Raw genomic sequence first — 25,144 nt, 5'->3', positions numbered from 1 at the left:
AGATGTTCTTGTAATACCGTAGCATAGTTCTGCTTTCTAGGATGTGCCTAGTGTGTTCCTTTGCCCATTTGTTCTTGAGAAATGATGGTGGTTTTTAACTTCCACCCCAGAACAACAGCTCAGGAATTTAAACTTAACGTGAAAATCTGTGTAACAGGAGTGTAGTGTCTGCTGTAGTGATGCGAGTTCCTTGGAAGTCAAAACTTCACACTACCTGAGGCTTTGCATCTCTCTGTTTTTTCTCCTTGCATGCTTGTAATCAATAGCAGTTCCTGTATATTTAACTTTTGTCCCAGTGCCTGTAACCAAAGATGTATGTATTACAATGGCTTGCTCCCTGTGGCAACATAATATAGAACAGTTCAGGAGAGGCTTCCCTTCTCTGAGTTATGCAGAGTTCAGTTTCACTTCACAGCCATTTCAGCCTGTCACCCAAACTGACTCCTGTTAGTCTGTTGTTTCCATTTGCAGTCTCTGTGTGTGTGCAACATGCGTTTTTCTATTTGGGGATGTATTGCTCCTCTGATGTAAATGTAGTAGGAAATCTTGAGTTTATCTGAGACACCGAGTTCCCTAACATCACTGAACTGAAGTTTGTGTCCTGACTCGTGTAAGCCCACACTGAAAAACTGGACATCACTGTCACTCCTATGGAAGCTGGATGATCAGCGACCACCAAAGTTGTTAGAGGACAGTCTAGCTATGTTCTGCCTCTCTGCTGGCATGTGTACTGTATCAGGTGACCAGCTTTGATGGTAGGATCAGAGATTTCCCATGAAACTAGCTGAATATGAGCATGGTTTACAGTTCTTCTGGGTATTGCAGAAGTTTTTCCAATCAGGAGAAGGAGAAGGTTTGTTACACACTAATCTGCCAAGTTAGTAATTCATCCACTGTCCTTGTAAAGGGAATTCAGGCTTGTGGCTCTGTGCAACAGCAACAGCTACTTTGGCATTAGTCTCTGGTTTCCTCATGTGCTCTAAATGCCAGGCAGCATCAGTCTCTGGTTTCCTCATGTGCTCTCAGTGACTGGCAACACTTCTGGGAAGTTCTCTTTTGCAGCTGATGTGATCCCGATCTGCTGTGGTGACAGGTGTGCATCACTGGCTAGAGGTTATATGCTCAGGTTTTTGCTCTGGTACAATAGAGCTATGTGATCTTTCCTCTTACACACTTAAAGTCTATTTCTGCAAAACTGATGCAAAGATGCCTAGGCCTCTGCAAGTCAAGCACTTAGATTCAGGGAGTTGTCATGTTCAGGAAGGCTACCGCTCACTAGTATTCACTTACCCCTTGGAATTTCCCCTTAGAGCCATAACTAATGCAAACCAGATCTTTTCTGTAGTGCCTCTAACTCAGTCCCCCATGGACAAGCTTGTTCATTTGATTTTGTTGTCTTACTGTCTTGGTTCATTTGTGTACCTGAGAGGCAGGGAACATTGATTCTCATCTATACCTCAGCCATAGAGATTTTTGGGCACACTCTTGTAATAGCCAGCCTTGATTTAACATGTCTTGCTGTATTGGGAAGTTAAGTTATGAAGTGTTGTAAGTGATAGTGGTTTGCAGCCATGCAGTGGTGGGAGGCTTAGCCATGTCAGCTTGCGTGTCGTGGTTGTGTGCAAGTGGTGCAAACTCCTATGGCTGATTTGGTTAGGGTATGTTCTTGATCTTTTGCTGTTCCTGTTTTTCAGCAACGATCCACTGTCGCTTCAATGATGCACAGGCAGGAGACTGTGGAATGTTTGAGAAAGTTCAATGCTAGAAGGAAGCTAAAGGTAAGTATATGTTAGTTTGCCTTAAGTTTGGTTTTAATCCTCTGAACTTGAGGTTGGTATCTTCCTAGCAACAGTATTTTTCTTTTTATGATTAGTTCACTAACATTACTGAAGTATCTTATGTGGCCCTCCAGTACAGGGTACTAAAGCAGTTTGTTGAGGAGTTGGGTAGTTTCTTTCTCCAAAGCTGTAAGTTTCCAGTGCCTCTTCTGCTGTATAATCACCCCTTCTACTTCATACAAGAGGGTTGAAATAGAGCAACTAATTCTTAAATCCTGGACCTTTTAGTTCTCTCCCTCTCAGTAAGAGTGTATCAGTTGCCTGTAGCTGGGGCAAAGCCTGTGGCTTGTGCATTGAGCAGCTATCTGCTGCATGGAAGTTGGGAAACAACTGTGTGTCTAAGCATAACTCTTAATGCTATTTAGATTTCCAAGGCTATTCCTAGCTGCCACTCTAGAAAGACAGGACTTCGAGTGGTTCTGTCAGGTCCAACAGCCACATGCGGGAATCCTGGGTACACTAGTGCGTTCCAGGATAGCACTGGAATACCTGACACACTGTTCTCCATGGGCCAGCCCAGGCCCTCTCTGAAGTGAGTGACACCATCTGTTATCCCTGCTTCCTCTTTCCCACAGGGTGCAATCCTCACGACAATGCTTGTGTCTCGGAATTTTTCAGGTAAGTTGTTCCTGTTTCTATCCCTTCCTTGGTTTTGTTTTGTGTGGGTGAGTTGGGAGATACGGCCATTTTGGGGTTGAGTAGGAAGGGAGGAAACATGCTTACAATTCATCATGGTGTAATGGTGGTTGCTTTGCCTTGGCTGGTGACCAGTGTGAAATAAGAAGTAATTTGTTTGAGGAGGAGCACATGGTGCTCTAGTCAGGTACAAAACAGAAGTGAAGTCATCTGCCACAGACTTTTCATGGTACTTTGTTACCAGATTATTTTGGGGTAATACTAGCTGGTATTTGTTAGCTTTCACCTCTGAAGCCAGGAGTCAAGAACTCGTATTAGGTAAGCAGTGATTCCTTTGGACTGAGATAAAGGCACAGAGCAAGTAATAATATTGGTGAGAATATGGACAGAAGCTATTTGGGTATTGTATTACTTTGACTCATCAAAAATGGGTCTGAAGTACCGAGCTATTAGAATTTTCCTTCTTGGAGTCTCAGAAGTGGTTTTCATCCTTTTAAGCTTAATAACTGGTAGTCTGGCTCCCACCCAACTGCATTACGTAGTGCACTTACTGAAAATGCAGATCTCAACATGCAAATCAGTACTTTCTGGAAGATGATTGTGTTGGTTCAGCACATCTAGGTGATACAGTTATCTGTGTTCATTTCCATTTGGGTGGAAAAACTCTATTTGCAAGTGCTTTTGGTTTATGGGGTTGTTTGCTTTCTTTGCCCTCTTTGTAATTTTCTCCTGTTTTAAAAAGGGCAATAATTGAATGCATGAGTCAGATTTTTATTGCACCTGACTGCAGCTACTTTCAAGTGAAAGACTGCTGTATGGATTATAAGTGATGATGAATGAAATGGAAGTGTATTAATTTCATCTGGCCATTTACTAATGGTGAATACCAATACTTACATTCTGAGTGATGTTACAATAAACTTCTAATTGAAATGAAAACCCCTGTGAAATGATCATCCCAGCATTCCAAGAGTGCATTCATACATGCATTCTTTTATGGTATCAAGGCAGCATTTTCAAAGGGGCAGAATAATTTTCTCCATTCACCTGTCCCAGAATTGTGCTGTTACAGGACTTAAAAAGACTGTGTCTTGCTTTCTGAGAATGATTCTGAAGTAACTGAGGAGATATGGCACAACAACAGGGCTTCTGCTGGACTGTACAAAGTGCTACATTGTCTTGGGCTTGTGTGAACCACTTTTGATCTGTCCACACAGCAGGTTTTTATTTCCCTTAATTGATGATTCTGAAATACTCAGGGTTTTTATTTTTTTTAAACAGCAGTTTTAGATTCCTTTTTTAGTCTGCAAATGTTGTCGCTTCTAATGAAGCTGCAGAAGTGCTTGGATAAGAAAATCTCCTGTGGCCCAGATTTTGAGTACATGAAATGCCTGAGAGAAGGGTTCTCCTTAATGGTGTGTGACCTATACATCCACTTATTCCCTGAGCTAGTGTCAACGAGGAAAAGGCTTGCTCTGCTTATTCCTCTCTGTCTCAAGGGCTGAAGCTGCTGGATCTGCTTCAGTTAGCAGCTGAAGAAAAGGAAATCCTAGGTGGCCCATAAAGAGTGCAGGGTTCTCAGTGTCACCAGTTTCTGCCTTGAATGTAAGCTGTGAGGTAATGAGATACCAGGTAATGATATGCTCCAAAAAAACTGTCCAGAAAGAAATATTGTGAATTCAGCTGCAAAGTATTTACAGCCCCTGTGGATAGCAGCAATTTCTAATACTTCGATGTGCTTTGAAAGCAGGGAGATCAGCTTCTCTTGCTTTCTTCGCAGGGCTGCGTGGAAGATGAGCTTGACTTCTTTTTATTGCTACTATTTTTTAATTTACTTAGATTTTCTGAATGGTTGCAGCTCAAATACATAAATCTCCTGGAACTGAAGAATAAGTGCACATTAGCTGAAAGTAAAAAGTTAGGAAGTCCACATGGGAACTTTGGGTACAGTTCACACTTTTCCCTTTAGTGACAGGTCATCTAACTGCTCTAGAACAGTTCTGAAATAGTAGCTTGTTTCTTTCCCTGAAGACCTTAAGGGGATTTTATTTTCTCTAATTGGGTGGCACAGGTTTGTGGGCCTCTAAAAGCCCCATTTCCAGCAGACAGGGAACTAGATGTATGAAGACAGAAGCTTATTCCTGTCTGGGGATAAGATATTCTGAAAGCTTCTACACAGTTGTTTTGAATTAAGAGGAAATGAAGGCTCATGTGACCCTGGTATCAATTAATTAGGCACAATAGTACTATCTGCAGGAAATACGAGAAGAAGACTTTAATCCTGTTGTCATTACTGTCTCCTCTGTTACACATTTTGTAATGTGGAGTTCCTTCATTTGACAGCGTGGTTTTAAATTGTGACGAATGGTATGCCTAAGGAGTCTGTAGCAGCGCTTCTTTTATTATTTGTCCCATCAAAAAATCTCATGTTTTATGAAGCAAAAAAAAATAATCTGTTCTTCTGCAGTAATATGTTGCTTCCTTACGTGCCTTTTGCCTCTGGTCAGCTCCTAGAGATAAAGGGACGTGATCTGTCTCCCTTCCCCAGTTGTGGTATATTCAACAATTAAATATTGGCTGTTTGTGGTTCTTTATGAAAGATTTCATCTCAGGTCAGCTGTAAGCTATTTGTTAAAACCAGATACAGTCGCACTCCTTCCACTATAAGTCAGGAAATTGAGATGTATTTATAATAAGGGTTTTGTAGCTTCTGCCCACATTCTGGTGCAAGAGAGAATATTGCAATCTAAACTTCACTGTGGGATCTTTAATAGTCACACCAAGGTGTGCAGGGAATGATTTGGGTGCTCACTTGTGGTTTGTGATGTTCAGATAATCCAAGGAAACCGATCTGAGCTGCATTCGCTTACTGAATACAGAAGTACAGTCTGGTAAATCAGTTGATTAGATCATATGCGAGAAACTCCTAAATCACCTTCTGAGAAGTAAATGTGAATTTATTACTAGGAGAAAGCTGGCAAGGTTCTCAGCGATTCCTAATAGCTGCAGTATTTAAGAGTGCCTGATCTCATTTATGTCGATAAAACTCTGAATGCAAGCATGCTATAAACTGAGTGAAAGGATGGACAAAAATGGTTTTCATATTAGAAACAACCATATTCACAAAGTGCTGAGAAGTGACTTCTCTCCAAAAGTTAATTTTTTATGCAAGACTTGCATATGAACTACATGAAATTCTTAGCACCATTTTCCTAACCTGATTTCAACTGTTCATTTGGAGAGGAGTTGCTCAACAAGCTTTCACACTCTATGAAATTCCCTTCTCTCAAGTGTTTCAGCACAAGTCCTGTCTTACCCTATGTTCCAAAAAGATCCTAGGGCAGACATTGCAAGTAATTAAGCCTTATGCCTGAATCTCTATCTTTAACTGATGCTGACCTTTCTTCTTGGGAATTGTCACTGTATGCTCAAGTCAGTTTTGTGAGGGAGCTATTATGACAGCTTGTGGCAATAGATAGAATTCATTATGTTTGTCTCTATATCCTTACTAACTCTTTGATACGCAGGTTTGGGATTTTAACTAGGTAGGTGAGGTTGAGAGAGGCTGGAGGCAGATCTAGGAAGCAGAGTGCTTTCTCAGTAATGAAGGGCTTATATGCCTGTGCGTATTTGGTGTAACCTGTACAGAGATGGTTTTTGAGCTGACTAAAGAGCAAGAAAAAGGAAACAATACAAATACTGAAGCGATATGAAATATTTCGTTGTCCTGTTACACCTGCCTCCTAGAAGTGATTGTGAATCTGATTTTTTTGCTGGTTTGTGTGTGTGTGTATATGTATATTTATGCTCAGGTTGGAATTTGGTTCCTTTCCTTTAACCAAAGTAAACTTGAAATTGTGTGAGTAATATATTTGAAGTTTCTGCTGTGTTGTGTTAGTTACACAGCTATCCATTCAGGACCAGAAATTTGTGTCATTTGGCTAATGTCAACACCAGCCTCCTGGTGTGAATTCAAAGGATAAAAATCTGGAGGAAAACATTTATCAAGCTGTTTCCAGAGAGCTTTGAATAAATGAGATCACTGGGAACCACATTTCCCAAGCAGAAGATGAGGTCACATTTAATAAAAATTAAGTTTAAGTGATTTCTGTATCTACCAAGTTGCTTAAGAAATGTTAAGGAGTTTCAGCAAATGATGGTCAACTACTGCAGTGTGGACCTGCTGAAGTAATGCACTTCAGTAACTAAACTGCTATTTTACAGCTTCCCAGAATCACATGGATTTCGTTGCTGCATTTAAATGTTTATCACAATGACTTGGCAGTCTTATTTGTCATCAAAAATGTATTTAAGTTTTCATAGTACTTCTATTTACTTTTAACTTCTTCTCCCCAAAGTTCGGAAGAACTCTGTGAATGCCTTTTCTTATGGTGTTTGCCCTTCACACCTTCATATCTTGGTTTGTCAGGAAATTTAGTTTTTGTAACTGCAGAAGTGGTGCTCTCATATTTTTGTCAACTCTTGAATTTGGGACAGACAGTGGCATTCAGGCTCAAAAGTTTAGGATGGGTATTCAGACTGTTTCAACTCTTTAAGGTTCTGTTCTTGTTTGTGTGTGTACATGTTTCATATGCACACTTGGCAGAGGTGAAAAAAGCAGCAGGAAATCACCTGTCTCACACAGTTTCTCCATTATTCACTAGTGGGAGAACTGGCAGCTGTGTGGCTCATGCCAAGAGGACGCCACTGGGTTGTGGTACTTCAGGTTTTGGTTTTAATGAATGTTTCCTATTTTAATATTTCTCTGAAACCACTGGGACATGTCTGTGAGATGGTGTGCATCTTCAAGAACTATCTCAACTATCTTGAACTATCTTCAAGAACTAGCTCAAATTTTCCCCAAAGCATTGGACATATGTGCACAGTGCTGGGCAATGGCTGTGCCTTATGAGGTGAATTGGATAGGAAAAAAGCATCTGCTATAAGAGATCCTGTGGGTCCAAATCACACAAAGGCTTGTACTGCCTAATGGGCTGGGGTTTTTACCTGCCTTTCCACCTGGTTTGACTCTTCTTTCTCTGCTTGTTTTAAGAAGAGTCTTTAGAAGTGACTCACTACTTTTCATAGCATCATACAATGGTTTGGGTTGGAAGGCATCTTGAAGATCCAGGGATACCTTCCAGTAGAGCAGGTTGCTTAAAACCCCATCCAACCCAGCCTTGAATGCTGCCAGGGATGGGTCAGCTACAGCTTCTCTGGGCAACCTGTGCCAGTGCCTGAGGTGGCAGAGGGAGCTAGTAGCAAAGCAGGATTAACAAAAGATTTTAAATCAGCTTTTCAGTAAGAGTCCATGTTGTAAATTCTGCCAGACAGTTAACCCATGCAAATGGGTTGTGTTTGTGTTCGTCTCTCAGTGCATAGTTTTCCTGTGCAATTACTATTGCAGCAAGTTCCCACAGCAAGTCACTGGGGAATCTAAGAGAAAGGGGACTGCTGTGACAAACCAAAGTCAGGATAGAGAATACAAGAGAACAGCTATTCCCCTCTGTTCTGTGAAATCACTCTGCTGTGTTTAAATGGCTGCTGCTAGGATGACTTGTGCCTAAATAGCCACCGTGGCAGAGTGTTAACCACCAGTCTTTGCTCTGTCTTGTCCTTTAGAAATAGATGTTCTTGTTACACTGCAGTCATGGGCATTGTTTGTAATGGTAGCCTCTTTGTGGCTATATATTGACTGTTGGCTGTTTTGCGATGAGCCCCAGACTGACATTGATTTGAGAATTATTTAATCTGACTTTCTTTGAACTGAGAACGGGGATGACAAGCTGCAACTCTGTGTTCTCAGGAGTTCTGTTGTTATGGTATGATTTTCAGTTTAATAATCAAGTCTCAGCAAAGTCTTAGAAGTCTTTGTGGTGTAAGTCTTGTGTTTAGAAGCCAGAACTCGGCTTGTCTGCTGGCCTAGTATCATAAGTCAGTCAAGCTTAATAAAAGCATCATCAGTGTTATCCCTACATCCCAAAAAAATACTCTTTGGAAGCTTAACTGAGATGAGAAATGTAACTGGGATTTGACAGCTGCAGACAGGGTGAACCCAGCGCAGACTACCCTCTCTGGAAGAGGAGGAGTGGAGCTGGCAGGGGGAAGGCACTTTCCATGGCTGTGTTTGGAATGGATATTTCAGTCCCTCTTGGAAATTCTGTCCTCCACTGTCCCCCTCCCCTGCTTTGATCTGGTACATCCAGAGCGACTAGTGTTTATTGCTGATAAGTTCAGTATTAGGGATTTGTGTTTCTGCCAGGAGCATGGTCCAGAATGCAGGATGTTTCCTATGGTGGCCAAAACTGACAAATGTGGGAAGAGGGAGGGACATGTGGAGTGTGTGCAGGGGAGGACTTTTTTTGCCTTTCTCTTCTGGATTAACTGGAGGGTGTCTTGTTGAAGCAGGAACAGAACTGTGCTTTTAAGTTACCAGCTTAGCAGCATGTGCCTTTCTATTGCTTCTTTATAGAGGAGCTCTTAATTCCACTGAGAAGAGGGAATTTTACCCTTTTAAGGTGTAGAGGAACTGCCAAGGATGGTGAAAATAAATAGTAGCATCTCATGCCTGGGAAACTGCAGAGCATGGGTACAAGACCACTTCCTGAACAGTTAAGAATCTGCCTCCATGTGTCCTTGGATTTTTTCCCTTCCCTTCTTTTCGTAGCTGCATGTTGGGCGGTGCTGTCTGTCTTCTGAAGTGATTGGTGTTACAGGAAGCCTTGCTGCAGAAATTCCAATTGCATCCCTTTGATTTGTCTTATAACATGTACACATGCCTTCCTTTTGTTTGAGGTGTCTGCAGTCAACTTTGCATGTGAATGTATTTCATGCACTGTCCAGTTGTCCTTACAAACCACAGTATGATGTATGAACTAAATACAACCCAGACATAGTTCCCTTCTGCAGCACTGGGATGTTGGCAGGCCTATGGGAAAAGATTGTATGCAGTGCAGAGGTACAAACAGGGAAGGGGGCTAGACAGGCAGGCTCTTCTGGGGAGCACTGGTTTAGCATTAGGTAGTGCTGGGCCATGCAGTGGGACTCTCAGCTGAATTTGTTTTAGCTTCATAGAACATAATTTTAGCTGTCTTCTGTCCACAAAGACAAATATCAGTTTCTGGGGAAACTACAGAAAGTGTGAAAAGTGTTGCTTCCCAGTTTGTGTCTGGGTCATTCTCAGAACATATGGTGGTGCTGTTTTCTTCTCTGATTCCCCCCACCCCCCTTCAAGGATGTCCCATTTGTGATACTTGTGAAGTTGCAGAATCCTTTACTCCTTCTGAAGTGTTTAAGGCCATAACAGTTTCTTGTTTTCTATAGTTGTTGTGTGAGATGCCTTGATATGTGTGTGGTATAAATGCTGGACCCCTTTTGATTCCATAATCACCTTGTTTTTCTCACTTGCATGTAGAATCAAGCTGGTATTCTTCATGCCTTGAAGGTGGAAAGAACTTACTTGTTAGATTCAGTCTTTCAACGCTGTTCATATGTGTACACACAGCAAAGAAACTGTTGCAGGGCAAATGAGTTGCTTCAATCACTTTGTCTGCCTACCTTCCCATGTGCACATTGTAGCATTGTGTTTTGACAGGTAACACTCAGAAACCTCTGCATGAGGTTTTCCCAGTGTTCTTGGGCGGTTTCTGAAAGCGGGAATGAAGACAAAATCCTGGTCTAACTTGATACTTTCATTAGGGAATAGAATTAGGAAGACCAATTCAGAGATTGTAATAAACTTGTATGGGTGTCACTTTATTGTGAGGAGACAGTGTCATCATTTGCACCAGCTCAGGTAATATTGTCCACTTAATCCATATCTGTGGAGTCATGTGGTAGGGAATGCAGGAAGGAAAATGCTTTTGACATACAACTTGAGTAGTTGCTTGGATATTGCAAGACCATTTTTGCCTAATATTGCTGCTTCTAGAGGGAGACTCAGCGCTTTGTGCTGATCAACTCAGGCATGTCTTTGGGAGTTGAAGTATTTAAACAGTCATGGTGAGCACTGTCTTAGGATTTGCCTTTTCTCAAGGCCTTATCTTTGCTGGAGCTAAAATCCAGGTCAAGTACCTGGACCGGCAGCTACTTAGGAGAGGCATGTCAGTGTGTCGGTCCAGTAGGTCTCTAGAATGCTGTTTACAGAAGTTGAAACAACTGAAGATACTCTTCATGAGTAGGCAAGCCATGTTTTACATCTGTTGAGGTTGTAGATGGGGTCTTACTCTTGACAGTTGTGGTCAACATACCACTCACCTGTAATAGATGGAGCACGTCCTTTGTCAGTCCCGAGTGTGCCTTCTGACAGGCATTTATTGTGGGCTCCCTGTCTGTACTTATCATGCTCTCACTTTCATTGCTAGTGCCAGTTGTTTAAGTTGAGCAGAACAGAGCATCTTTATCTTCCAGTGGAGAATTCAGCCTAGTTCCTGTCTCTTTTCTCATTTTCTCTTTTTTTTTAGCTGTTACCAGATTCTGCTTTTTGCCCTTTTCCAGGCTCTTCCTTTCAGCTATCCAGATGTTCCCCCAGAGTAACTAACTGTGAATAGCAGTAATTAGGAGGCCTCTGCATTATCAGTGCCCCCTTTATTTGCAAAGTCTGTTATGTGAATGGCTGAACTTGAAGGTAAAGCCCTTAGATCTGGCAGACTGCTTTAGCTTTCCCCCTGTAACTGCTGGCACTTCTGGATGGGTCACAGTGTGTGAGTGGAGGATTGAAATAGAGGAGCTGTAAAGTCTCATTTCAGTCTTGGTGGTCTTGAGATGGTGAAACTGAGAACACTTTTGCCTAAATAGGTGAACGATAGGTAGCATGGGTGTCTCTGCTATCAGGATGGATTTGATGGGTGACAGCCTGTTCTCTAGGTCTCTTGCTGTTAGATCAGAATTAGCAGTATGGTTGTCCTGAAGTCTTGTGCAGTTTTCAGGGAGCTGGGGAGGAGAACATTCTTGAAAACAAACTCTGACCTACTTCTGCTTCTCCCTACAGCTGCCAAAAGCCTGCTCAACAAGAAGTCAGATGGAGTGAAGGTAAGTTCTTGCTTTCCCGTTTCACTGTCTCTCCCACCATCTGAACAGAAGGCAGCTGCTTTCTGAGGTTCCTATCCCCTCCTAGGGTGAAACCACAGCCCTGTTTTGTGGCTGCAGTTGTTATGTTCAATGTATCCTTATGAAGTGTGGGGTGGGATCTTAATGTTCCTTACATGCACCTTATACATCACACAATTCATTAAGTGCACTATCATACCAGCAAGTTTTCTTTTTGCCCTTTCTCTGAAGTATGGAGAACTGGTCAGTGCTGTGGATTAGAAAGACCAAGACTTGTTTAAGTGTAACACATGCCTCTGACTAGTCTGGTTTGTTCAGTGCAGAATGTTTCTGGATATCAAAACTTCACAGAGCAATTGTCAGTAACTGATGATACCCAGCAGACCCCATGGAAATGTCTTTGTCATCCCCCTTGGACAGATGCTGAAGACTGAGCTGGGAAGAGGCATGGGGAAGCTGTTCATGCTTGGACAGAATGGAAACTGAGTCTTGTGTTGTTCAGTCCACATCCCTGAGGGCCAGGCAATCTCCTGTTTCCCCACTTCAGTTTCACTCTTTGTGTGCATGATTATCCTTAAGTTCTGGAGGTCAAATAGGCCATTCCCAAGGCTGTATGTGGTTCCAGGCAGTAGTCCTTTACCGTCTGGTACTGGAGTTGAGACATTATTGGGCTAGAGCACTGTCTTCCCCTAACTGTTCCAAAGGATAACTGTCCTCCACATGGCAAACTAGGGTTTGGTTTATTTGCTTGCATTTTCATTTGAAGTCCAAACATTCCCCCACAGCTGTTAGGCGAAATATTTCATCTTCTGGTTTTGTGGTGTGCAAGTCTTCATTATCCCATGACTGCAGGGTTGATACGCATACTGCAGGACCAACATGCTTGTTCTCTCCTGCTCTCTTAGCCCTTTACCATTTTAATGAGGCTGTGTTTCCAGAGGGCTCACAATACAAGCAGGCTTCTGGAAAAAGAGGTATTTTCAAAGGAGTTATGTTTATTTTGGGGACTGCTCTAGTAAAACTTGTGTTCTTGCAGTTCTACTGTGTTCTGCCCTAATGGCACCCAAGTCTTTGGATTGTTTTGACCAAAATGCCACATGGAACTGCTGTTCTTGCCTTAGGATGCTTACCTTTGAAATGTGCCTGCAAGAGTGAACCTTGTGCCCTTGCACATGCCCACCTCTTATACAGACATGCATTGAAAACATGCACACTAATAAAGCAAGTGCGTTTGGGTTGTCACATCTGTTGATATGGGAAACATCAGAGTAAAATCCCGTGAAATAAGACTGGATGATCCCCAATGCTGTGAACTCAGAAGCGGCATCTACGTGCTTCAAAATCCCAACATGACAGAGGAGAAGCAACTAGAAAAGCAGCAGATAACGCATCCGTCCACATAGTTTTTGTCAGCTGTCTAGAAAAAAAATGCCTTTCTTCTCAGGATTCTTGATTTCCAACAGGCTCTCAAGGAGCTTTCCCAACTTGGGTCACAATATTCCAGAAATGGAGAGATGAGTTACAAGGAGACCTGTATGTTAGAGACTTCCAGCTCCACAGAAAGCTTGCGGCGTTTGATTCATTGAGAACAGAGTGTCTACCTCTGTGAAAAGGGTAAAGCTGGATTTGCTTTTCTAGCCAGTTTGAAGTAGTCTTCAACCCTTCACAGTATATGTTGTTCCTGATACGTATAATTGAGTACTTGTGATAAAGCGAAAGGAAGATTAGAGAGCATAGAATTCTCTGTACATGGTGAATGGGGCTGTCCTCTGGGAACCTCTTCTCTACTTCTGCATGACACTGGAGACCCGCAGTCAAGAGTCAGCATGCAACTGCCTTGCTCTGCTTTATGAACCTGAGTTCTCTCCAGGAGGGGCACTCCATGCTTTTAACGTGAGTCTGTTACAGACTGCCTGATCAGGAGGACTCCATGGATGAAGCTCTCTATAGATAGATAGGAGCAGCCTCACGCTTACAGGCCCTTGTTCTCATGGGGAACTTCAACCACCCTGATATCTGTTGGAGGGACAGTACAGCCCAGCACAAGCAATCCAGGGGGTTCCTTGATTGTGTGGAAGACAACTTCCTCTTGCAAGTGACAGAGGAGCAGACAAGGAGAGGTGCCATGCTTGACCTCATGCTCACCAACAGGGAAGGGCTCGTTGGAAATGTGACGCTCCAGGGCAGGCTTGGTTGTAGCAATCACGAGATGGTCAAGTTTGAGATCCTCAGGACAGCAAGAAGAGCGTGCAGCAAGCTCACTGCCCTAGACTTCAAGAGAGCAAACTTGACCTCTTCAGGAGCCTGCTTAGTAAGGTTCTATAGGATAAAGCCCTAGAGGGCAGGGGGACCCAAGACTGTTGGTTGATATTCAAGGATCACCTGCTACAAGCTCAGGAGTGTTGCATCCCAACTAGGAGGAAATGTGGCAGGAGGGCCAGGAGGCCTCCATGGATGGATAAGGAGCTGATGAGGAAAGTTGGAGGGGGAAAAAAGAGGCTTATAAAAGGTGAAAGCAAGGACAGGCAGCCTGGGGAGAATACAGGGAGGTTGACCAGGAAGCTAGGGACCAGGTCAGGAAAACTAAGGCTCAGTTAGAATTAAATCTGGCAAGAGATGTGAAAGACAACAGGAAGGGATTCTGTAGGTATGTAGCAAACGAAAGATAGACTAGGGATAATGTGGCCCCTCTCCAGAAGCTATCAGGAGAGCTGGCTACCCTGGGTTTGGAGAAGGCTGAGGTTCTCAATGACTTCTTTGCCTCTGTCTTCACTGGCAAATACTCTGACCACACTGCAGATGGAAGGCAGATGCAGGGACTGTGAGAATGAAGACCTTAGGCCCACTGTAGGAGAGGATATGGTTCAAGATCATCTTAAGAACCTGAATGTGCACAAGTCTATGGGACCTGGGACCTGATGGAATCCATCCATGTGTCCTGAAGGAGCTGGCAAATGAAGTTGCTAAGCCACTGTCCATCATATTTGAAAAATCGTGGCAGTCAGGTGGAGTTCCCAATGACTGGAAAAAGGGAAATACAACCCCCAGTTTCAAGAAGGGGAAAATGGATGACCCAGCGAATTACAGACCAGTCAGTCTCACCCCTGTGCCTGGTGAAATCTTCGAGCAGATTCTTCTGGAAAGCATGCTAAGGCACATGAAAAACAACAAGGTGCTTGGTGACAGCCACCATGGCTTCACTAAGGGGAAATACTGCCTGACCAATTTGGTGGCCTTCTATGATGGGGCTGTGGAACTGAGGGATGGGGGCAAAGCAGTGTACGTCGTCTGCCTGGACTTGTGCAATGTGTTTGACACTGTCCCACATGACATCCTTGTCTCTAAATTGGAGAGACATCAATGTGATGGATGGGCCACTCAGTGCATAAAGAACTGGCTGGATGGCCTCACACAAAGAGTTGTGGTCAATGGCTCAGTGTCTGGCTAGAGATCAGTAACAAGTGGTGTCCCTCAGGGATTTGGACTGATCTTGTTCCACATCTTTGTCAGCAACATGGACAATGAGATTGAGTGTGCCCTCAGCAAGTTTGCCAATGACACTAAATTATGTAGTTCAGTTGATACGCTGGAGGGAAGGAATGCCATCCAGAGGGACCTGGACATGCTTGAGAGGTAGGCCAATGCCAACCACATAAAGTTCAACTAAGTCAAGTGCCCAAGGAAACTGTGAATGCACCATCCCTGGCAGTCTTCAAGGCCAGTTTGGACCAAGTCTTGGGTGACATGGTTTAGTGTGAGGTGTCCCTGCCCATGGCAGGGGGTTTGGAAGTAGATGATCTTAAGGCCCTTTCCAACCCTAACTGTTCTATAATTTCTATAAGCTTTAAAACTTAGAACTTAAAAATTTCTTCTTAAAGTTGGTGTTTTGAGTAACTCTTAGTCAGTAATGCAGATTTTTAAAAGTACAGATTGCTTCCCCTCAGTGTTAAGTTTGGACAAGATAGAGAGTAGGTAGCAGTCTGTGTAGTTGTAGTACATCCTTAACACCTCCACTGTATGATTTCTGTGGCTATCTACTGTCTACCAGTATGGTGCTGCCTCCCATTAGTCATCCTGTGGAAGTGTAGGCTTTTACCACTTGCATTTGCTTATCAGTGCAGTACTGGCACACTTGGCTGGTGTGCTGCAGTCTCTGTTCTGGTCACTGTCTGGTAAGTGGCCTCACTAGCCTGCCCTTCATGCATTGCTCCTTATGCAGGAAACTTGTAATTTTAGCCCCACTGATTTTCTTACCCTAGATGGTTCTGACAGACATCTTGTGCTAGTGATTGGTTAAGAGCATCTGGTTTTGCATTACTTGTAGCAAACTATGATTTTCTGCCCACTGCAATAATGTGGAGCGCTGGTACCATGGCTTGAACACAAAACATATTTTCAGCTTTGTGGTATCCTTTTCACTACCACTTCCCATATAAATAATTTTACATCAGATGCAGGTTTAGAACAAACATTGCATGCTGTATTTTTAACTGTGGTCTGCTGCTGACCACATGCCCTGTGGTTAGGCTGTTTCTCATGCTCCTTGCAGATATGGAGACCCCTGGTTTGTTTTCGTTATAACTTTCCCGTTCTTTTGGCTAGTATTCAGAGCTGTGTATGCTAGCACCCTGCATTATTTGACAAATACAGTAGGAATTTCTATTACACAGTATTAGGCAAGTTTGAGTGAGGCATGCATGCATTTCATTTGCATCAGACCATTTTGGAAGTAGAGTGGTGGGAGCTTAAATCAGGAGGGAAGAGCGTGAAGGAAACATTTTTTAATTCCAATACAGGTGTGCCAACACTGGGGTTATTTTGATAAATTTCCATGTACATGACCCTCTTCTCTAGCAAATTCCTTTCCAAAATCTATTTGAAGCGTTCCTAGTTTTCATTTTGCACTGCAGCTTCTATTTCAAGTACTAATTCTGCTAATTGGTAGATATTTCATCAGCTTGGCACTTGAGAACTTTTCCATTATCTTAAATAATGAATGATTTAAACTGCCTTGAATCTTAAATTGGCCCTGCTCACCAAACCTTTGGTAGTGCTGCACTTACTTTCTTCAGTCAGAATTTGGATCCAAGCTGGTCGAGTACCAACAGGGAAGGCCCAGGTTTTATCTCCAAGGAACATGCTTTTCTGCTTTCAAATCCAGAAAGTGAGGCTAGAAGATACTGGGTGATGTATTGCAGAGCCATGTAACATACCACATATCCTGTTACCAGCACTGTAGGTCCCAGGTATTTCCTTTGAGATTCTAAACTTATAAGCAACATTGTGCAGCTACCACTTTAAAATTCACTTCTGATAGTTTCATGTCAAATCTACTTGCTTTCTTCCTCCCCTTTCTGCCTGTAATCTGGACTTGCCATCCACTGCAGGGTGAGGGAGGGCTTAGGGAATGAGCCGCGGCAGGCACCTGTATGAAGATGAAGGACGCTTCATGCTGAATGTCCTTCCTCTGACCTTATCAGGGTCTGGGCTCCATGTAGTTAGCATTACAGACCTACTGTTATTTGTTTTGTCCCTGGGCAGCACTTCCAACAGCGGTATTCCCTTTTTTTCCCAAAGGGAATTTAATTTCCTACTGATGGTGAGGATGCATGAGTTTCCAGTTCTAGGAAGGCCTGTCACATCCATCTTTACAATCAGAAGTTGTTAATGCACAAAGTGCTATTTTTAGTGAAGTATGTAATCACAAGTATTTTAAAATCAGTTCTTCTCTAAGCTCTTTGTCAGTTTCTTCTTTTTTTATTTCCTTGGGAGCACCTTAATTTGTGAATGGGGGATACAAAATGATATCAATAATGCTCTTCAGGCCCAGTGTAACACTATGTAAATAGCAATTTGTGGAGAATGCTATGGGATGCAGGAGATTCTAACAGCATTCACTTGCAATGCTCTGCAAAATCTGTTGATCTTCTACTTTGTCTCTTTGCTGCATGCACATTATTTTCTTTCCCAGTAAAAGCTGCATAGCATAGCTGAAAGGAGAGCTCAGCTGAAAGAGTAAAAATCCAGATTTTTTTGTGTGACGAGGCTGTGTTGTAAAACCTGCCTTTCATTTTATGTAACTGCAGAGAGGCACCAAACACCATTTGCTCTGCTGCTCATAAGGAATGTTGTGATAAGTGTACATTTTATGCCTGGTGGGTATCAGCTTTCGTTGCCCTTTGCCCAGTAAAGAGTATGTGGGGAAGGCTGGATGCTGAGAAAGCAGCTTGTGAAAGTGTGCCTTAGAGAAGGCAAGGTGAACCAACCTAGAAAATCTGCAAGGGTCTGGAAAACTGCAGAGGGTTGAGTAACATCCATGCAGTGACCAACAGGAATTATTGCTCCTATTTCTATATCTGAACTTATTATAATCTTAAAGCCATGCTGTTTCAAGTTTGCTACGGTGAAGCTAAATGAGGAGAACCCAAGTTCACCTGAACAGCAGTTTTATGCTGAACTGTTCTATTCAAGATGCTTGGGGAGTGCTTCAGAGAGGTTCAGAGCAGCCCTGCAGGGAAGGACTTGGGGGTGTTGGCTGATGAGCGAATGAACATGAGCCAGCAGTGTGCACTCACAGCCCAGAAAGCCAACCGTACCCTGGGCTGCATCAAAAGGAGCGTGACCAGCAGGTCGAAGGAGGTGATCCTGCCCCTTTATTCTGCTCTCATGAGACCTTACTTGGAGTACTGTGTGCAGTTCTGGTGCCCTCAACATAAAAAGGACACGGAACTGTTGGAACAAGTCCAGAGGAGGGCCACGACGATGATCAGGGGACTGGAGCACCTCTCATATGAAGATAGGCTGAAAAAGTTGGGGCTGTTCAGCCTGGAGAAGAGAAGGCTGCGTGGAGACCTCGCAGCAGCCTTCCAGTATCCAAAGGGGGCTTATAAGGATGCTGGGGAGGGACTCTTCATTAGGGACTGTAGTGATAGGACAAGGGGTAATGGGTTCAAACTTAAACAGGGGAAGTTTGGATTGGATATAAGGAGGAAATTCTTTCCTGTGAGGGTGGTGAGGCACTGGAATGGGTTGCCCAGGGAGGTTGTGAATGCTCCATCCCTGGCGGTGTTCAAGGCCAGGTTGGACAGAGCCTTGGGTGACATGGCTTAGTGTGAGGTGTCCCTGCGCATGGTAGAGGGGTTGGAACTTGATGATCTTAAGGTCCTTTCCAACCCTAACTATTCTATGATTCTATGATTCAGATCTCTTTAAGTGCTGACATCCTATAGCACGTTCTACCTACCTTTGATGCATTCACATTTTTCACTGCATTGTTGAGATGCCTGGAAACTCTGAGATGAAGGGTCCAGTGTGCTTAGCAGTGTAGTGATGTCTAAGCAGAAAATCCCTGCTTCTTAGCTTACAATTTAAATAGACAAGCTGACAGAGGGCAAGAGAGAAGATGGACTGGTAAAGATGAAATGATTTGCTCAGCATCACACAAAAGGGCAAAAGCAGAAACAGAAATAGGACCTCAAATCTGCTAGTTCAGGCTGCTGCTCACTGATCTGTGTTCAACATTTTTGAGTTGTTTTTTTTTCCTTAAGTACTGAAATGACTGTACTCTCTATAGGAATATGAGCTGCAGCAAGCTTAGTATTTTAACATAACTATACTGTCAGTATCAAACTGGGGAAGATAGGTACACAAAAAGCTGCCATCAAAAGATAGCCATGTTACATGACCAGAACCAGGAATGGGACCTTGCTTGGAATCACTCAACTTACAGCATCTTGTAGTGTGTATTGTGTTTTCTATAGGTGCTTGGAATGATTTACAGTGGCCATTTCTAGTATTGCTGCTGTGCTGGAGGGACAGAGATTCTTCAGGTTGTCTTCTGTCACCTGCCAACTTCTGTTTAATGTCACCTAAAGCAAGAGACTTCCTTAAGTTCCATTGTAGAGCCTGCTCCTCTTTTAAGTTGGACAGGGAAGGGAATGAGAACTTCTGTTTATCTCACTTTGTGGAGTTTCAGTTGCAAGAATAACAAAGACTTTTGCTCACTCAGCTAGTTAGTCGCTTTGAGAAGATGACATAGATGGCTTTGATGCAGATGTCACAGAAGGGATTGTGAGACTGATCTGATTTTAGTAATTTACTGATGCATGTTTTGACTTTAGTCAAAAGTTCTGATGCTTTAGCATTTACTGTCTGTGCCTCATGTTGGCATTATCCAACCTGTCTCAAGTTGTAATATAATTTTCCTGCTGTGGTCTTAATACAGACCTTGCTCCCCACCTTTTTCATACTGCCTAGCTAGCTTTTCTTCCCCCTGTTGTTATAGTAGGTAGTAGTAATCTGCTTTCTGGGATTTCTGTAGTGTATTGTGCCATGTTAATAGACCAATGCTGTTTTAAATTTAGATTATACTCTGATTAAATTCTGATCGGCAGAAGGTACTGTTTCCTCCTTTGTCAGTGTTAATTGTGCCTCTAATATAGGAGGGCGATTGCTTTCTGTATGGCTTGGTTGACTCTCCTTTCATATTGAACCATTTGCTTGTCTCAGTGTTTTCTGCCCTTTTTCTTGTTTGTGTAACTCATTGGAAATCTGTATGAACTTGAAATGAAACTGTCCTTAGTGATGAGTTTCCCTGCAATATCTGTATAGCCTCTGTTTGTCTGCTGCAACTTATAGAATACATCAAAAATTGTATTCATGCAGTGGTAGCACATCCTATTTTAGCTCTAGCTTGAGGAAGAGCCTGTGGAAAAGCTAAATTGTCCTAAAAGAAGATGGGAGGAATCACAGGTTTGTAAACCAGGTAATGGCAATACCTGTGTTGTGCCTTCATGAAGCGGAAGATTTGTCAGCGAGATGCTGAACAGATCAGTGTCTGTACTGGAAGTAAAGATCAGCTGAGGCAGAAGCTTTGCTAGTGTAAGTCTTTTCATGCAGTGGCTGCATGATTTTGCACTGTATGATGTGATTAGATACGTGGTTCTGGGTATCAGGTGAACATGGACGCTTCTGCTTTCAAAGACTGTATGTGTGCTGTGAGGTTAGTACAGATGAAGGCAATGTTTAAGATGAAAGCTGCAAAGACTTACTAAGTGGATGAAACAGGGAGGTACAACCATGGCCTGTACTGAGTTCAAGGGCTGCTTCAGAGGTGGGCCATGGTAGTGTGCAGGAGTCCAGAGCTACATAACTGGGCCTGTGCCGTTGTGGTTTTTGGCTGGGGTATGCTGTCCTACACTACTCTCTGAGCTAGACTCTAGTAAGCAGCAGAGAAATAGCCTAGATGGTACCAAAGCGAGAGGGTAGTAGGAAAAGGTATGCTGAGACAGCAGAGGCAGGGGTTGGTATTGTAATGCTGAAAGACCTGCCAGGCTCGGCTTGGGCAGGATGACACTGATGACACTGAGTGTAGTGAAAAAAGCATAGAAATGCATGCTGAGCCTTGTTTACTGGAGAGTGCAGTTTGGTGTGAAGGTGTCTTTGAGCACGACTGAAGATATTTTTGCACAAGGGTAGAGTCCAGTAAGGTAGTGTTTGAACATTGCTTTCTGTTTATTCTCCCAGTATCTGTCAGAAGAACGTGTTTGAGTTGTCGAGTGCCTCTTTGTCTTTCTTGCCTTTCCTCTGTGTCTGAGCATGGGTGCACCTTCCCTCTGATCAGCCCCAATTTCTGTGTGAGGGAGCCTTTCTCCTGTTTGTACTGTGTTCAGAAGTTCCCTCTTCTTTCTTTAGCCCTTGGGGATGCCCTTCCCATGTGCCCTCCTAGCTACCTTCTGGTTGTAATTGCAAACACGCCTCTGCTTCTTTCAAATGTGAAAAAATGTGTTTTTCTGCCTACCTCTTCAGTGTGCCTGGGGAAGCTGCACAGTTTTCTGAGTTGGGAGAGCACACAAAGGCACCCCCAGCATCCCACAAGGGTGCATATATATTCCTCTCTCTCCTTATAACAGTGTGGGGCACCTATGTTCTGACCTCGATGTTTGAGTGAATGGGGGCTTTAACCCTGCCCTCACCTTGGTGTGTAGTCATGTTCTTTAATGGTGACTCTCTGCACCTTCTCACGTGTCTCTGCATTTCTGCTGCTGCTTATACCTGCCCCAGGGGGAGCAATATTGGCAGGGGGGCCTTGCTGGCGCACTAATATGTGAATAGTTTCTGTGCTTTTCTTCTCATCTCCTCTCTTCCCTTCTCTTTCCCTCTCTCAATGGTGTGTCCAGAAAAGGAAGTCGAGCTCCAGTGTGCATTTGATGGTGAGCACCTCCCGTAAGCTGCCTGCGATTCGTGCGTCCGCCATTCTCATGCCATGCACGCTCGGCTTGTGCTCATCACCCTACATAGCATGTCTGTGCAGGGGGGTGGTGGCAGGGGGGATCATTGTGCACTAAAAGGTCCATGTCCTCACTTAAAGGGCCCTGTGATTGTCTGGCCCCTGGCCAGTCAGACAGTTCCCATTTAGTGCAGAAAATCAACTGCTGGCAATGCAGTCTGACCTTGCCTGCTCTGAGTGTGAAGCAAAAAGGAGCAGTGGTTCTCCTAGGCTCAGCAGAACAGGCGCTGGACATGGGGCTTTGTCATTCTGTTACAGAGGTGCCAAAAAGAGGAGCAGGTGCTTTGCCTGGTGTTGGTGCCATCATCCTTGATGGGAGCCCTGCAGTATAGAACAAACTGGGAGTTGCTCCAAATGTGGCAGAGACTGATGGGGCTCCACTGTTGAGATGAAATGTGTGGGCACAGCACCGCCGGGCAGCTCAGAGCTGCTGGTCACTTCTTTTTTTAGCATACTTTCTGAAAAGGTTTGTCAGAGCCTTTATAATCCAAAACTTCCTTTTGTCCTGATCTCGTTTATGTATCCCAGCATGACCAAATACCCAGTAACTGCCTCCCCTGTCTTGTTCCTTTCCTTTTTTCATCCATACAGATGTTTGATATCCATAGAATTTGTCAGAATAGTAGTCAAACCCACTCTTAACAGAGCAAAGAGAAAATTGGCCGGTGCCATATTCTAAGGAATCATACCCAGCCCGTTAGATGATGCCTTTGTCCCTTGACACTGAGATACGAACAGTAACAAAAATACAAAAATTAGTTACTGCATTATCTCCTTTACACAGAAAAAGAACAGAAACTAGTTCTCCTCTATTGCAGGTAGAACAGGAATATTGCATTACTGAGAAAGCAGAATTTGTTTCTACATTACTATCTGGAAGATATTTCTTCTCTTCCTCCTTCAAGGACAGCTTAAAACTATGCGAACACACACACACACACACAAAGTAGTCCCAAAGTATTGCCTGAAAATCTGATGTGAGGCACTATCTTTTTGCCAGCTCTGCCTTTATGAAACTCCAGGGCAGGAGCTCATTGTGCCTTTCTTGCACTTTTCTGCCCACTGCCAGCAGTACTTTAATTCCCTCTTCATGTTTTTTAAAGCAGCTGGGATATGTAAACCACAAAAGTGTCAGCCTCATAAAACATGGAAGCAGTGAAGGTGGCTAAATAACCAGAGTTTGTCCATGTGTTGGTACTTATTTTCTTGCAGTTGGCTAGAAATGTGTGTCCCTAGCGATATGATCACTGGTCTGTTTTTTCTCTTGCACCCTCTGTGTTGTTTGTGCCTGTCTGTCTCTTGTCTAGCTCAGGAAGTGCTGCCAACTGCTGTGCCAAAACTAATCGTGTTAACATAGATTTTAAGAAGGGCCTGGCACCTTTTTAGGTGATTTGGCCTCTTTTAACTTGATCTGTACTGCTGTGAATTACTATGGGTCGTAGCCTACCCAGCAACTGTGATGTTGGCTGGCAGTAGGAGTGGAAGGTGGTGGGGTAAGAGTTGGTTGTGCCATGTGGAGCTCTGGGAAGGGTAGGCCAGTCGTGCCCACGGAAGGGCAGTTGGTTATGTTAAGCCACAAGACACAAGTGTGTGTGGAAAGCTAAGTATGTCAGATACCTCCATCTGAGAAAGAGCTGTGAAAAATGGTTAGGTGAAGTCTTCTGCCTCTTAATTCCTTGGGACTCTGTCTGGGAGTGAAATGCTATGTGTTTCTGGACTAGCAAACATCATATTTGGTCGCCTTCAGCCCACTGGCTGGGGAAGAGTGTGATGGATGAACTAGGTGTTCAGTGCAGCCTGGAGAGTGGGCTTTGTGCACAGGTTTGCACATTGTAAGGTGGTGTTCCACACCTAACAAGCTGCTGTCGACTTTTTTCAGAACAGTAGCTTCCTTTAATGTTTGTTGGGTTCTCATTTTATTTATTTAATTTATTATTATTATTTCGGTCCCATTTGATCTCAGTTATAAAGCCTTCCAAAAAATTGGAAATATTTTTGTATGGCTTCTTTCATGCTAACTTTACCTTCTCATCCCAGGGGACTAAGAAAAATGGGCTGTGCTTTTCTCACTGGAAGAGTTTTGGAAAACAGATCTCTGCACTAGGATCACTGTTCCTGCAGAAGTATGGGAACCTCAGTGCTGTATAGAAGGGCGGACTCAGGCATTGCCAGAATTTTGGTTGTGTTTATGCCACAAAATAGCTTGAGATTCATTTTTTCATGTTAATCTGTTCTTTGGCTTCTACAGTTGCCTGTCATCTCTTCTGCCATTAGGCTGGAAATACATGCAGGAAGCAAAACTCTTTGAAGGCCAAAGTCTTAGGACAATGTGGGGATGTATGGAAAGAGGCATTCAACAGTAATCTGTGAAGTGTTTCTCCTTTCTTAGCATTGGGGATGAGTGTGTCATATGCTCATTGGTTTTTTAAGGTGGACTTCTAACGAATTCATTCCTGCCTTTCTCATCTACTTCCTCCCTCTTCTACCTGTCCCATCTTCTTTTTCTGTTTCTCTTCTCTCCCTCTCCAAAAGGGATAGCTAAGCCAAGGTGTGCTGCTTTTGTAGAAAAACTGAAGTATTAGTAGGTGAAGTCTTAACCTCATAGGATCTGGTTTTGGTTGATATAACTAAACCTTTGATAGCTGTTCTCCAGCTCAGCATTTAACTTCTGCATTCTTTGTGGTGGTTACTGGGCAATGAGGGCATGATGTTTTGCAGCATGAGTTTGCACTCCCGAAGAACAGCTACAGTGAGGTCACACTGCTATGAGCACCTGTCTAGTACCCCTGATCTCTAAACCAAGGAGTCTGAGTCAGGCTCCTGCAGTGCTGATTTTGACATTGTTGCTGGCGTGTGGTAGCAGGAGAGCTATATGCCTGGTGTGGGGGTTATATGCCAGTGTAACTGGGCCTTATTCTCCAACAACTGACTGGATTTGTGGGCTAGAAACTATATAGTAGTGGACACAGGTTTGGCTTCCTACAAATACAGACTTAGCTCATTACTGATATACATGACTCAAAAACGGGATGTTTCTTTGCAGCAAGCTTGTGACTGCCTCATTGTGTTATGTGAATGCAGAAAATGGGGATATTATTCTTCTGCCACAGCTACAAGAGAGGGAAGATGAAAAACTACTGGGCACAATCCAGAGGACTTGCTACTTGGGGAGCTGCATGGCCTTTTCCTTGTGTCCCATCCCTTTCCATATTCTGGTCCTGAAGTCTTGTTGTTCAGGTCACAGCAGGAATACAACACACCGTACCTCACCTTTTCTCTACCTTTTCTAGGGCTGACCACTCTTTTTATGGCAGATTCCCTGGGACCCTCAGCA

The 25,144-nt window shown here is 43.5% G+C and overlaps 1 protein-coding gene across 14 annotated transcripts in view; it reads left to right on the top strand.

The window, feature by feature from the left end:
- CAMK2G (calcium/calmodulin dependent protein kinase II gamma) overlaps positions 1-25,144 on the top strand; it is a 121,537-nt gene that overhangs the window by 79,887 nt on the left and 16,506 nt on the right. For 8 of the 14 annotated variants that reach the window (XM_061344204.1, XM_061344208.1, XM_061344206.1 and 5 more), the window contains exons 11-14: positions 1,695-1,778; positions 2,414-2,456; positions 11,464-11,504; positions 21,701-21,733. In XM_061344204.1, the coding sequence (XP_061200188.1) occupies positions 1,695-1,778; positions 2,414-2,456; positions 11,464-11,504; positions 21,701-21,733 (201 nt within the window). The remainder of the gene's footprint in view (positions 1-1,694; positions 1,779-2,413; positions 2,457-11,463; positions 11,505-21,700; positions 21,734-25,144) is intronic. The other 6 variants (XM_061344205.1, XM_061344207.1, XM_061344210.1 and 3 more) reach the window with 1 other exon arrangement.

The sequence above is a fragment of the Neopsephotus bourkii genome, unplaced genomic scaffold (genome assembly GCF_033783945.1).
Source record: "Neopsephotus bourkii isolate Nb327-2 ecotype Australia unplaced genomic scaffold, CSIRO-AGI_Nbou_v1 NB_196, whole genome shotgun sequence".
Taxonomy (NCBI): Eukaryota; Metazoa; Chordata; class Aves; order Psittaciformes; family Psittacidae; genus Neopsephotus; species Neopsephotus bourkii.
The sequence above is the reverse complement of the archived record's forward strand: the minus strand, read 5'-3'. Positions and strand labels throughout refer to the sequence as shown.